This window comes from Nicotiana attenuata, chromosome 3 (genome assembly GCF_001879085.1).
Source record: "Nicotiana attenuata strain UT chromosome 3, NIATTr2, whole genome shotgun sequence".
NCBI classification, from domain to species: Eukaryota; Viridiplantae; Streptophyta; class Magnoliopsida; order Solanales; family Solanaceae; genus Nicotiana; species Nicotiana attenuata.
In genome coordinates, this window is record NC_031991.1 from 8,928,397 (window position 1) to 8,941,999 (window position 13,603).

Below are 13,603 nucleotides of genomic sequence, written 5' to 3' on the forward strand. Positions count from 1 at the left end.
AGGACCTCGGGCAATATTTCTCTCCATTTTCCTTTAGCTTTGTTCAATCTTTTTTTCAGATTTTGGATGACGATATTGTTTGTCGATTCGCCCTATCCGTTCCCACTAGGGTGATACAGCGTTGATAGGATCCTTTTTATTTTGTGGTCTTCGAAAAAATGTCACTTTCCTGCCGACGAATTGCTTTCCATTGTCGCATATGATCTCTACAGGCATTCTGAATTGGCATATAATGTGGTCCTAGATGAAGTCTATAACTTCTTTTTCTCTGACCTTTTTGATGTCCAGTGCTTCAACCCACTTAGAGAAATAGTCAATCATAAACAAAATGAATTTAGCTTTACCTGGGGTGATGGTAAAGGGCCGACGATATCCATCCCCCATTTCAGAACGGCCATGGGGATAGGACTGAGTGGAGTTGCTCTCCGAGATGGTGGATCATCGGTGCATACCTTTGACATTTGTCGCACTTTCGAACAAATTCTTTAGTGTCCTTTTTCATATCGGCCAAATAGTATCCTACTCTGATGACTTTGTGAACTAATGACCAGAATGATTTACGCAAGTGCCCTCGTGAATTTCCCGTAGAACATAGTCGGTGTCTCTTGGTCCCAAATATTTTGCTAACGGTCCATCGAACGTTCTCCTATACAGTGTTCCATCCTCGGCTAATGTGAACTGTGCAGCCTTCGTGCGTAGAGTCCTTGATTCTTTAGGATCCGATGGAAGTTTCCCATTCTTTAGGTATTCGATGTACTTATTCCTTCAATCCCAGCTTAGACTTGTGCAGTTTATTTCGGCGTGTCCTTTTCCATTACTGACCTTGAAAGTTGTACGAAAGTCCCCGGGCTAAGTTCATCATCTTCGAACGATGACCCCGAATTTGCAAGGGCATCGGCCTCGCTATTTTGTTCTCGAGGTAAGTGTTGTAGGGTCCATTCTTTAAATCGATGTAGAGACACTTGTAGTTTGTCCAAGTACCTCTGCATTCAATCTTCTCGAACCTCGAAAGTTCTGTTGACTTGATTTACCACAAGTTGGGAGTCGCACTTGGCCTCGATGACCTCCGCTCTCAAGCTCTTAGCTAGCTCGAGACCTGCAATCATGGCCTCATACTCGGCCTCATTGTTAGTTAATTTTGAAGTTTTCATAGACTGTCTAATTGTATTACCTGTGGGTGGCTTCAAAACGATGCCTAGCCCGGACCCCTTCACGTTGAAGCGTCGTTTGTCAAGAGGGTCCACACCCCCGATGATGTACCCTATTTTAATAATAGTTCCTTTTCTACCTCGGGTATGAGGGCTGGCGTGAAGTCGTCCACAAAGTCTACCAAGATTTGAAACTTGATGGCCGTTCGGAGTTGATACTCGATATCGTACCCACTGATCTCGACGGCCCATTTAGCCAATTGGCCCAAGAGTTCGGGCTTGTGCAAAATATTGCGAAGGGGGTAGGTGGTTACAACACAAACTGGTTGACAATGAAAATATGGTAATTTCCAAGAGGCGCTTATTAAATCAAGCGCTAATTTTTCTAAGTGTGGGTACCGGGTCTCGGCTTCACCTAGGGTCTGACTAACATAATAAATAGGAAATTGTGTACCTTGCTCTTCTCGAACTAAGACCCCACTTACCGCTATCTACGAGACCGCTAAGTATAAGTAAAGTTGCTCGTCCGTCTTTGGGGTGTGAAGCAATGGCGGGCTCGACAGGTATCGTTTGAGTTCCTCCAAGGCCTGTTGAAATTCCGAGGTCCATGCAAAATTGCTCTTTTTCTTAAGAAGTGAGAAGAACTAGTGGCTCCTATCTGAAGACCTCGAAATAAATCGACCCAGGGAGGCTATGTGTTCTATTAACCTTTGTACAGCCTTGAATTATCAAATACTGTGATGTCTTTGATTGCCTTGATTTTATCGGGGTTGATTTTGATTCCCCAATTTGATACCATAAAGCCGAGGAACTTGCCCAAGCCGACCCCGAATGCACGTTTCTTCGGGTTAAGCTTCATGTTGTACTTTCTCAGTATGTCGAGGGTCTCCTGCAAATGTTTCAAATGGTCCTCTGCTCGCAGGGACTTAACTAGCATATCATCAATATAAACCTCCACACTTACCTCGCTCTCATAGCCAAACTCAAAGCTCGATTACCGCTTTTCCCTTCACACAAGCCTCCGGACCAACAAAATCTAGCAAATCACCAACCAAACAATTCAATTTAAGCCTTAGGAACTACCCATGATAGCAAGGAATTCAATTTAGGCCATTTTGAAAAAGTCAACATCCTGGCCCACTTTGTCCAAACCCGAATTTTGGACCAAAAACCGATTACCCATTCACCCCCGAGCCCGAATATACAATTGGTTTCGAAATCCAACCTCAATTTGCAGTCTAAATCCCGAAATTTTTAAATCCCTAGTTTCTACCCAAAAATCCCCAATTCCACCATGAAAATCCTAGATTCTAGGTTGAAATCTTGTTAAAAGAAGTGAAAGATTGAAAGAAATGAGTTAAGAATCACTTACCTATGATTTGGGGAAGAAATGGTCTTTGGAAAATCGCCTCTTGATGTTTAGGTTTTGAAGATTTAGGAAATGAATCAAAAATCCCGTCTAAGTCCCTTTTACACAGCTGCAGATGTCGCATTTGCGACCTGAGTTTCGCAAATGCGAAGGTGCTATCGCAATCGCGAAGCCCTTCATAGTCCTGCTGCCTTCGCAAATTCGAGGAAAGTGTCGCAATTGCGATCACTGAACCTCGTAAATGCGAGTAAAAGATTGCATTTGCAGTCCTTGCCCCTCCCAGACTCCCTTCGCAATTGCGAAGGTAACCTCGCAAATGGGAGAACTACTGGCCCAGCTGATCTTCGCATTTGCGATGAAAACCTCACAAATGCAGAACCTACAGGGTTCGCAATTGCGATGCCTGATCTCGCAAATGCGAGATCAGAGACCTGCAACAAGTTCAGCTATACCAGCAAATTTTCTTAAGTTCAAGTCACTCCGTAGCCTATCCGAAACTCACCTGAGCCCTCGGGGCTCCAAACCAGACATGCACACAAGTCTTAAGACATCATACGAACTTGCTCGTGTGATCAAATCGCCAAAATAACACCTAGAATTACAAATTTAGCACCAAATCACATGAAATTCTTAAGAACACTTTGAAAGTCCTGTTTTCTCAACCGGATGCCCGAATCACGTCAAATCAACTCCGATTTCCACAAAATTTCATAGACATGACTTAAATATTATATTAAACCTGTATCGGGCTCCGGAACTAAAATACGGGCCCGATACCAACGAGATCAAGCATCAATCAAATTCTTTAAACCATTTGATTTTCAGTTTTACAATTTTCATCAAAAATTCTTTTCTCGGGCTCGGGACCTCGAAATTCAATTTCGGGCATACGTCCAAGTCCCATATTTCGATACGGACCCACCAGGACTGTTATATCACGAGTCCGAATCCGTTTACTCAAAATATTGACTGAAGTCAACTAAATTAACTTTTAAACGTAAAAAAAATTGTTTTTATCAATTTTCCACAAAAAAGCTTTCCGGATTCGCGTCCGGACTGTGCATGCAAATCGAGAAGGAATAAAATGAGGTTTTGAAGGCCTCGGAACACAGAATCGAGCTCTTAAACATAAAATAACCTTTTGGGTCATCACATTCTCCACTTCTAAAACAATCGTTCGTCCTCGAACGGACATAGAAAAGTACATGAGCTGGTGAAAAGGTTGGGATATCTACTCCGCATATCGGACACGTGATTTCACCTAATACCAATTGATTAATGTGAAGATCAATAATAGAAATTAACAATTAGATAAAGCAAACCAGTGTTAAAATGTAATTTGGCCCTCGAGCTTGAGTGCCCTTGAACTGATCGGTACCCGAATAGTTAAGAAATAAGCAAACCGATGAACAAGAATATAAGCTAGACAGAAAGTATTGTATTGCTTTGATATGTGTGGATGTAAGGTGATTACTAAATGATTAGAACCCTCTTTATATAGTAGAGGAATCCTATCTATGGTACAATTTAAATTACGGAAGTAAATCCCATGATTAGCCTAAACAACCACCCTTGATATGATCTGTTTCGAGATTACCGCCATGATCTTCGACCAGTCACGAATATCTCGTATTTCCGTTATTATGCGGTCATCGATCTTGTTCGTTGTCTTTCCCATTCGGCCTTGATCTCAATAGACATCTCGAATCCCGAACTCGGTACCCAGTCTTCGTGCCTCAGTGCCTAGTCTTCGATCCTTCACCCTGGTCCCGGTAAATTAGTAAAATCGGGTGGGCCCGATTTTAGCCGTATACAGATAGTCCCCTCATTTTTTGGAGTATAATGACAAGAAACGAATGGAGGCTTCGAACTTTCCCTCGATTTACCATGACGTAAGCATCGTGACGTAAGCGGCAGAGGTGACCAAAATGTCTCGTCGGTTCGTATATCGAGGCATTAAATGTCTGTCAGTTGTTGTCGGCCATTATCGGTTCTGAACCGTCATCTTCATCCTATAAATGTGCTTTCCTTCTCTTTGCCCAAACTTTACTCTTATCTCTGCTCTAATCTTCAAAGCTTTTTGCATAATCTCCAGGTTTTGTTATCCACCTTCTCTCAAAACAACAAGTCTTATTCTCTTGTTCTTTCTTTAAACTCAAACCCGAAATGGCGAAAACATCCAAAACAGTTCCATAGAAAGAAAAAGCTTCCTAGTCTAAGCTGGCCGGCGAACAACCAGTGGCGGAGCCACTCCTTGAAGAATTCTTTCCTCCGCTGTGTGTCCTTGACTTCGATTTCAAAGTTGAAAAGACCTACTCGGTTCTGGGCCGGTGTTAGCCCATGTCGAGGTACATATGCACAATCACCAATGGCCTTTTAAAGCAAGTTAAAAAGGACTGTAACTGGGTAGATAAGCGCGTGGTGGTGCCCTCGTCCGGAGAGTCGATCACTACGCATGTGGAGGGGTATTTGAGTGTTTACACCTACCCTTTCACATTCGGTCCTCTAGATCTAATTGTTGTGGACTTCTGCAAGAAGTACGAGGTCACCCTCGGCCATATTCATCCTTCTTTTTGGAGGATAGTGACATTGCTTCAATTTTTTGTGAGCAAAGTCAAGGGGCTTCCCTTCACCATCGACCATCTTATTCGTCTGTATAGCCCCCGACTTTATCAAGGTGGTCTAATAAAGCTTCAACGTCGATCTTCGAAGGAGGTTTTCTTGAGCACGGATGAGGACAGGGACCGGGGTTGGATGGGCCGATTTGTCCGAGTGAAGACCTCGAACCTGATCCCAGCCAAGAGCATGCCATTTCCAGAGAAATGGAATATGAAACGTGAGTATAATTCCATCTTTTAACTTCTATTTATCATCTTCTCTTTTTTCATCCTTTCTTATCGGCGTTTTACTTGGTACTATCGTTGCTTGGATGCCGGGTGCGATTCCCCATCTAGAGAACTGGGTCAGGAGCTTGGTGTCGACGTCTACACATGCTGAGCGCGTATGGCACGATTTGTCGAAGGGTCGATAGGAGGCCTGAAGCCATGGTAAGTTTTTGCATATTCTCGATAACCTTGATCGTTGTCTGAATTTCCCCTCATACTTGTCTTTCTTTTGCAGGTCTCGAGAAGGATGTGCCGATGAGGCCTCCGTATGGTGAAGAGGAGACTTCACCCCTGGTCTTGAAAGCGGTGAAGGATAAGAAGAGGAAAAGGATCTCAACCTCCGAGGATCTAAATCCTAAGAAAAATCCGGCTCGTAAGCTAAAGAAAGACATTGTCGCCCTGCCTGCGGAGGTAGTTCAGCAGCTAAGGGAGGAAGAAGAAGAATTGAAGAGGAACACTGAGACCCTAAAGGCTTCTGAGTCGATGAGGGTTGAAGAGATTCCGCCTCGAACCGAGAGGGTCTTGGAAGATGACTTGGGCAAAGTCCCCGAGTTGTTGGAGACTGAAGATATCTCCCGGAGATGAGCAGTCGGCAGGTATGTCCGAAGGGGCCAGCTCCAAGGCCCTTCGAAATGAAGAGAACGCCCCAAATGACTCACTTGTGGCAATAGAAATCGGAGACTCCCCGTTGCTTCCTTCATTCTCGGCAAGGGAAGTTCGGGAGGCTCAGGCCATGAAGGCCCTTCAGGTAGAAGGCGCCCTCGGATGGGAGGACCTTTTCCAAGGTTGTTTTGCTGACGATGTCGCTGGATTGAATGACTTGGAAGTACCGAGGAGGAGCTTGGGCAAATCTTCCTCGAGTTTAAGATTGACCAGCCAATTCCCGGCCCCCAGCATTGATCCCGAGTGCAAACGGACTATCATTATTACGATCCTGGAGGATGCACGAGTTTTTGCTGCCCCCATAGGGGTGGCCAATTACCTTCATGATCTGGTCACCGAGGAAGAACAAGCTCTGATGGACGAGGTGGGAGCACCTTATCTCTTCACTGAGGCCCAGCAAGCTTTGAATTGGGTAAGCCCTAACTTTCTTTGTTAATACCGGCCTTCATACTTGTGTTTTTCTCTCCTTGCCTAATTCTTTCCCTTCTATTTGTGTAGGCCTCGGTACTTCATCATTAGGCTTTCTTCAAGTCTCGGAGAGAGTTGAGCCGATATGAGGCTGAAATTCAAGGGCTTACCGAGGAGAAAAATGCTCTCAGGCTTCTCGATGAGCAAAAAGAAAAAGAAATCAAAGGCCTCCGAGCTGAGCTGGTCGTGGCCCAGAAAGAACAAAGCAAACTGACCGAGCAGGTAAATAAAGTCTTAGACACTTATGGCCTCGGTTTGGGAGTGATGGCTAATGATTCCATCTCACAGGTCCAGCGGCTGCATGAAACGACCGTGCAACTTCGAGGAGAGGTAGATGAGGTAAAGGCAGAGACTTCAGTGTGGAAGCAAAGATGGATCGCCTTGCCTCAGAGAAAGAGGCTGCTCGAGCTCAGTTATCCTCAACCTTAAGCCAACTTCAAGGTATGAAAGAGAAGAACTTGACAAGCCAAGAAGATTGAGGAGCTACAGGCTCGGTTGGACACGGAGCTTGCAACGGCAAAATCTGAGGCCGGGACGGCTAAGGTCGACGCTGAGGCGATCGTGGCTTTCTAGCGATCCGACGCTGAAGCCACTCAAGCTCGAGCAAAAAAAGTTGCCGATGCTGCTCAGAATCGAGCATACAGGGTTGCCGAGCATGTCAAATGCGAGTCTTGAAGAGAGACTCTTGAGGAGATTCACGCTCGCGGCTTTGACCTTGCTATCGAGATCAAGAATGCGAAAGAGCTTGAGGCTCAATCCAAAGCATTGCTCTCTTCTGATGATGATGATTCCGGGAGTGGAGAAGGCTCTGGGGACGAAGATGCTGCTCTTGGAGAAGATTAAACGTTTAGGATCTTTTTGTAAATTTCGATCGGGACATGTTGTCCTTGTAAATAACTTTTTGATACATAAAAGGTCTTTTCTTTCCCTTACCGTTCTGTCTTTACTTTATTTTATTTATGCCTCATAAAATTGCATTCATAGGTTAGAGGTTCAGGCGATCTGGACAGAAGCCAAACTAATGTCGAGTGAGTACTTCCTCGAACTCGAAGTAGGACAACCTTTAGGTTCTAATTAACTGATGATGATCCCTCGAACTCAAAAATAGCATGGCCCTTAGGCCTTTTGAATTAGGCCGGTATGGCCTTGAAAGAATGGCTTTTTTCCCTCTTCGGCTCAAAAATGTTAACCATATAAAAATTTATTATGCCTTAGCACGAAATAAGGTTGTTCGAGAATTCAAACAATCCGATACCCCTTAGGGTTTTCGAGGGTTGATGTTATCGAAACCCTTAATAATTTTGCCGAGGATAGCCCTTTTAACCGGTTTTGTGTAGGTTTTAGAAGGCCTGTTTCATTACTGAATTCGGACGTCTCCGAACCGTGTTAGTTTGGCCATAGACTTTAACTTGGGGTTTTGCCTCTTGGGCTTGTTTCCCAATTACACTTCAAACTTGTTTGAATTGTCAGTCCCCGAGTGGGGTGGCCGTGGCCTATAAAAACGAGGGTTGCCTTTTTAAAGTCTTATGATCTCGAGATTTTAGTGGTTCGATAACATCGATTTTTCGGACGGCAGTCCCCGAGTACGGGGTACTGTTGAATTGCTCTATGTTAGCACGAACAATGATTGCCTCATTAAAAACTTTGCCGGAAAAAAACCCACTTGGGATCGGTCTAAGGAAAAAAGAGTGCAACGCATGCTTTCAGACCTAAGGACTTTGTGACGAAGAATCCTATGACGTCTTCGATTGAACACTAGCAATTGGTTAGTATAACATGTAAATGAAAATGGGGAAGGTTGTACCTCAGCAGTAATATCGTTTGAGGAGTGACACATTCCAATTGTTTGGTAATCGCTCGACGTCCATCGTGCCAAGTTTGTAGGATCCTTTTCCGACGATATCGAGGACCTGATACGGTCCCTCCCAGTTTGGGCCAAGTTTTCCTTCGTTTGGATCTCGAGTATTGAGGGTGACCTTTCTCAGAACTAAGTCCCCGGTTTTGAAGTGTCGAAGATTGGCTCTTCGTTGTAATACCTCTCGATCCACTGTTTCTGTGCGGCCATTCGAACAAGGGCGGCTTCTCGTCTGTCATCTAGCAATTCGAGGCTCATAATCAAAGCCTCGTGATTTGACTCTTCCGTTGCATACAAGCCTGAAGCTAGGTTCCCCGACTTTCATCGGGATCAGAGCTTCGGCACCGTAGACTAAAGAGAACAGTGTTGCCCCCGTACTGGATTTTGACGTTGTTCGATACGCCCAAAGGACCTCGGGTAATATTTCTCTCCATTTTCCTTTAGCTTCGTTCAATCATTTCTTCAGATTTTGGATGACGATCTTGTTTGTAGATTCGGCCTGTCCGTTCCCACTAGGATGACACGGCGTTGATAGGACCCTTTTTATTTTGTGGTCTTCGAAAAACTTTGTCACTTTGCTGCCGACGAATTGCTTTCCAATACGATCTCGGCAGGCATTCCGAATCAGCATATAATGTGGTCCCAGATGAAGTCTATGACTTCTTTTTCTCTGACTTTCTCGAAGGCCTGTGCTTCAACCCACTTAGAGAAATAGTCCGTCAAAAACAAAATGAATTTAGCCTTACCTGGGGCCGAAGGTAAAGGGTCGACGATATCTATCCCCCATTTCATGAACGGCCATGGGGATAGGACTGAGTGGAGTTGCTCTCCGGGTTGGTGGATCATCGGCGCATACCTTTGACATTTGTCGCACTTTCAAACAAATTCTTTAGTGTCCTTTTCCATATCGACCTAATAGTATCCTGCTCTGATGACTTTGTGAACCAATGACTCGGCACCGGAATGATTTCCGGAAGTGCCCTCGTGAATTTCCCGTAGAACGTAGTCGATGTCTCCCGGTCCCAAACATTTCGCTAACGGTCCATCGAACGTTCTCCTATATAGTGTTCCATCCTCACCCAATGTGAACCGTGCGGCTTTCGGGTGTAGAGTCCTCGATTCTTTAGAATCTGATGGAAGCTTCCCGTTCTTTAGGTATTCGATGTACTTATTCCTCCAATCCCAGGTTAGACTTGTGGAGTTTATTTCGGCGTGTCCTTCTTCGCTTACTGACCTCGAAAGTTGTACGACAGTCCCCGAGCTAAGTTCGTCATCTTCGATCGACAACCCCAAATTTGCAAGGGCATCGGCTTCGCTATTTTGTTCTCGAGATACGTGTTATTTTGTTCGTCATCTTCTCGAACCTCGAAAGTATTATTGACTTGATTTACCACCAGTTAGGAGTCGCACTTGGCCTCGGTGACCTCCGCTCCCAAGCTTTTAGCTAGCTCAAGACCTGCAATCATGGTCTCATACTCGACCTCATTGTTAGTTAATTTCGAAATTTTGATAGACTGTCTAATTGTATTACCTGTGGGTGGCTTCAAAACGATGCCTAGCCCGAACCCCTTCACGTTCGAAGCGCCGTCTGTGAAGAGGGTCCACACCCCCGATGACGTACCCCATGAACAAGAATATAAGTTAGACAGAAAGTATTATATTGCTTTGATATGCGTGAATGTAACTATGTAAGGTCCCTACAATATGATTTGAACCCTCTTTATATAGTAGAGAAATCCTATCTATGGTACAATTCTAATTACGGAAGTAAATCCCATGATTAGCCTAACCAACCGCCCTTGATTTGGTCTGTTCCGAGATTATCACCATGATCTTCGACCAGTCGCGGATATCTCGCCTTTCCGTTATTATGCAGTCATCGATCTTGCCCGCTGTCTGTCCCATTTGGCCTCGATCACTACTGGCTTCGATCTCAACAGGCATCTCGAATTCCGAACTCGGTACCCAGTCTTCGTGCCTCGGTGCGCAGTCTTCGATCCTTCACCCCGGCAAATCAGTAAAATCAGGTGGGCCCGATTTTAGCCGTATACAGAGAGATCACTTGATTGCGGAAAATGTGCTTCTTTTTTGTGTTTCTTTCATATTATTTGGTTTTTATTCCTTTATCTGAGTCGATGTTAAAATTTGATCTCTGGCATGGAAAGAAAACAAGAAAACGGTTCGTTTAAAATTCATTTTTCATAAATCTTTTCATGTTGAAGAGTGTACGTCAAATGTTACTGTGAATTGAATTTGATTTAGAGTTTCTAACTAATGATTATTATATTATTACTATTTACTCATGGTCGAAATTTTTATTAACCAAATATGCAATTTCCTTCATTTCCCTTAAATCTTTTGCTCCTTCATTGTTTTCAATCTTTGAAGCAGATAATGAGAAAATTTACCATGTCCAAAAACAAGACAGTACACACACAAAATTATATATTCCAAGTCACCTCAAATAGATTACTAGCCATAACTTACTACAAACAACACAGAATGCAAATCTCAAACATTATTAGAGTAACATTTCACCCTGGGGACAGGGGAGTTAGTTATTTGACAGGCTTACACAAGACTCTGGTTATTACTAAGACATAGGGAAAATATACTTAGGCATAGTCGCAAAACCCAAATGAACACTTCTGTCCAGGAGAGCAAACATTAGAACACTTGCCACAATTGCCATTGTCTTTCTGAATGTCCACACAGATCCCGCCACAGCATCTCGTTCCGAGGTTACAGACAAGACCACAGGAGCCACAGTTGAACCTGTTGGTCGATAAATCGACACAACTATAGTTGAAACAACATGTATTGCGTTCCGATAATCTCTTGCAAGTTTTGCAGATCAAGTTGTAGTCGGTAGAATTTGTCGAGTTTTCTCCTAGCTTTCTGGGAGGAGGAAATGCAACTTTTCGCACAGAAAGAGCAACATCGGTGTAAGAGTTTGTAGTTGCATTTCTATAGTTTGTCTCAGGTACAGACATTATGGTAATTGGTGTGCTAGAAAGAGCGAGGATGACAATGAGAATGTTAATAAAAGCCATAATTTGACACTGGAGGTTTATGCTGAGGTTCTACAAGGTTTTATAGCTATACAAGATGTTACCAGAACATAATGTCAAATGCCAAAATCTAGAGTCCATGCACAAGAATCTGAAACAACATGACTTGTTTTTTCGATCATAACTAGAACCCCAAGAATTTGGGGGGTGATCTGCAATAAGTCAAAGTTGTATTTACCAACTGTCTATTATAGTTGCCTGTAAGTTGGTGAGGAACATAAATGGAGCTTTGATAAAATGTCAAAACCTATGCAGCTTAGAGTTTGAACTTGTTAGTCACAGTCATAGGGGTGTTCATAAAAATCCGAAAACCGAACCAAACCGACCAAAAAAACCGATACTTTTTAGGTTTGGTTTGGTGTTGGTTTTGAATTTTAAAAACCGATCAAAATTGATTTGGTTTTGGTTTTAATAAAAAATAACCGAAAAAAACCCGAACCAAACCGATTATAAAAGTAGCTATTTAAATTTATTATTACACCTATATATACGTATATTTTTATATAAAGTTTCTAAAAGTAGTACATATTGGTCATTTATATTTTTAGTCTAGTTTTTTGCTATTATAATCATCTAATTCTTTGCCTTTACATTCTAGTTTGCTTGGTAGTTTTCTTTTTCTAAGTAAAATAATTTATTTCATGTTAAAAATAATTGATTTTTAATTGAGTACTTAAATTATTCATCACTATTTGATTCAATTATCATCAATATATCTTGGTAAATAATAGATTTCTCAAAGAGCAATTGATTTGATAGTGTTACGATGAAAATGTAGTCGCCGGAATATGCGTTTGGTAGTGTATGTCTCATATTTAAGAAAAAAACCGAAAAACCGAAAAAACCCGACAAAAACCGAATCAATAAAAAAACCAACTTAATTGGTTTGGTTTGGTTCTAATATTTGAAAACCCGACTTACTTGGTTTGGTTTCTTTTTAGGGAAAAACCGACCCAAACCGAACCATGAACACCCCTAGTTTGATCCGTCACTATATATGTATATCACGACCTTATGTCTTTTTTCCCCTTTTATTTTTTTCTAATTTAGTTTGTTACGTACTTGGGCCATTGCCTACGTTAACGTCTTTTTAAAAAGAATGCATCAACGAAATAATGGAAGCTCTCATTATTAATTAATTAGTCCTAACAAGATCTTGATAAGAACGTTATATGCTGATCATACATTGACTTTGAGACTTATTTAGAAGCATTCTCTATTCAAAAAATGTAGAGATCTTTTCTTTATGCGATCTTTACCTATATTTATATAATCAGACCTCTTTATAATAGTCATTTTCTATTATAATACTTCACTATAATGGGTAATTTTTTTTAATCAATATTTCATATTACGTTGTAATATATGTTCTTTATAACAACACTTCATTGTAACAACCAAAAGATATCAGAGCAAATTAAACGAGGCTGTTCTTGTGATAACCCAAAGGGTCATCTTTTGTTTTAGAATCTGATTCCGCATTTCAAGGCCTTAAAAACCTCCATTTATTCTCGTCGATTTACGTGTGCTGTCCAGGCGCGTATCTGGAAATTTTTTATGTGAAAAATTTAAGAAAAGATAATTTTTGGCTTAAAAAGATGATTTTAGTTGACATCGGTCAACGTTTTGGGTATACGGACACGGACCCGTGTTCCGACGGTCCCGAAGGGACCGTAGTAAAATATGGGACTTGGGCGTATGCCCGAAATTGGATTCCGAGGTCCCTAACCCGAGAAATAAATTTTTGAAGAAAATAATTAACTGAAAAATATGATGGTTTTTAGAAATTTAAGAATGTTTGATATTGTCGGTATCGGACTCGTATTTTGGTTCCGAATTTCGGTATAGGTCCGTTATAATATTTAAACCTTATCTGTGAAATTTGGTGAAAAATGAAAGTAATTTGACGTGATTCGGACCATTAGTTGAGAAAATAGGAAGTTTGAACTATCTTGAAAATTTCATGCGTTTTGGTGTTGAATTCATAGTTCTAGGTGTTATTATGGCGATTTGATCGCATGAGCAAGTTCGTGTGATTTTTTAAGACTCGTGTGCATGTTTGNTTGCTATTATAATCATCTAATTCTTTGCCTTTACATTCTAGTTTGCTTGGTAGTTTTCTTTTTCTAAGTAAAATAATTTAT

General features: G+C 42.0%; 1 protein-coding gene across 1 annotated transcript; it reads right to left on the reverse strand.

The window, feature by feature from the left end:
- On the reverse strand, positions 10,817-11,468 carry LOC109224522 (protein STIG1). The gene has a single exon (XM_019389093.1). The coding sequence runs from the start codon at positions 11,439-11,441 to the stop codon at positions 11,004-11,006; it is 438 nt and encodes a 145-aa protein (XP_019244638.1). The 5' UTR covers positions 11,442-11,468; the 3' UTR covers positions 10,817-11,003.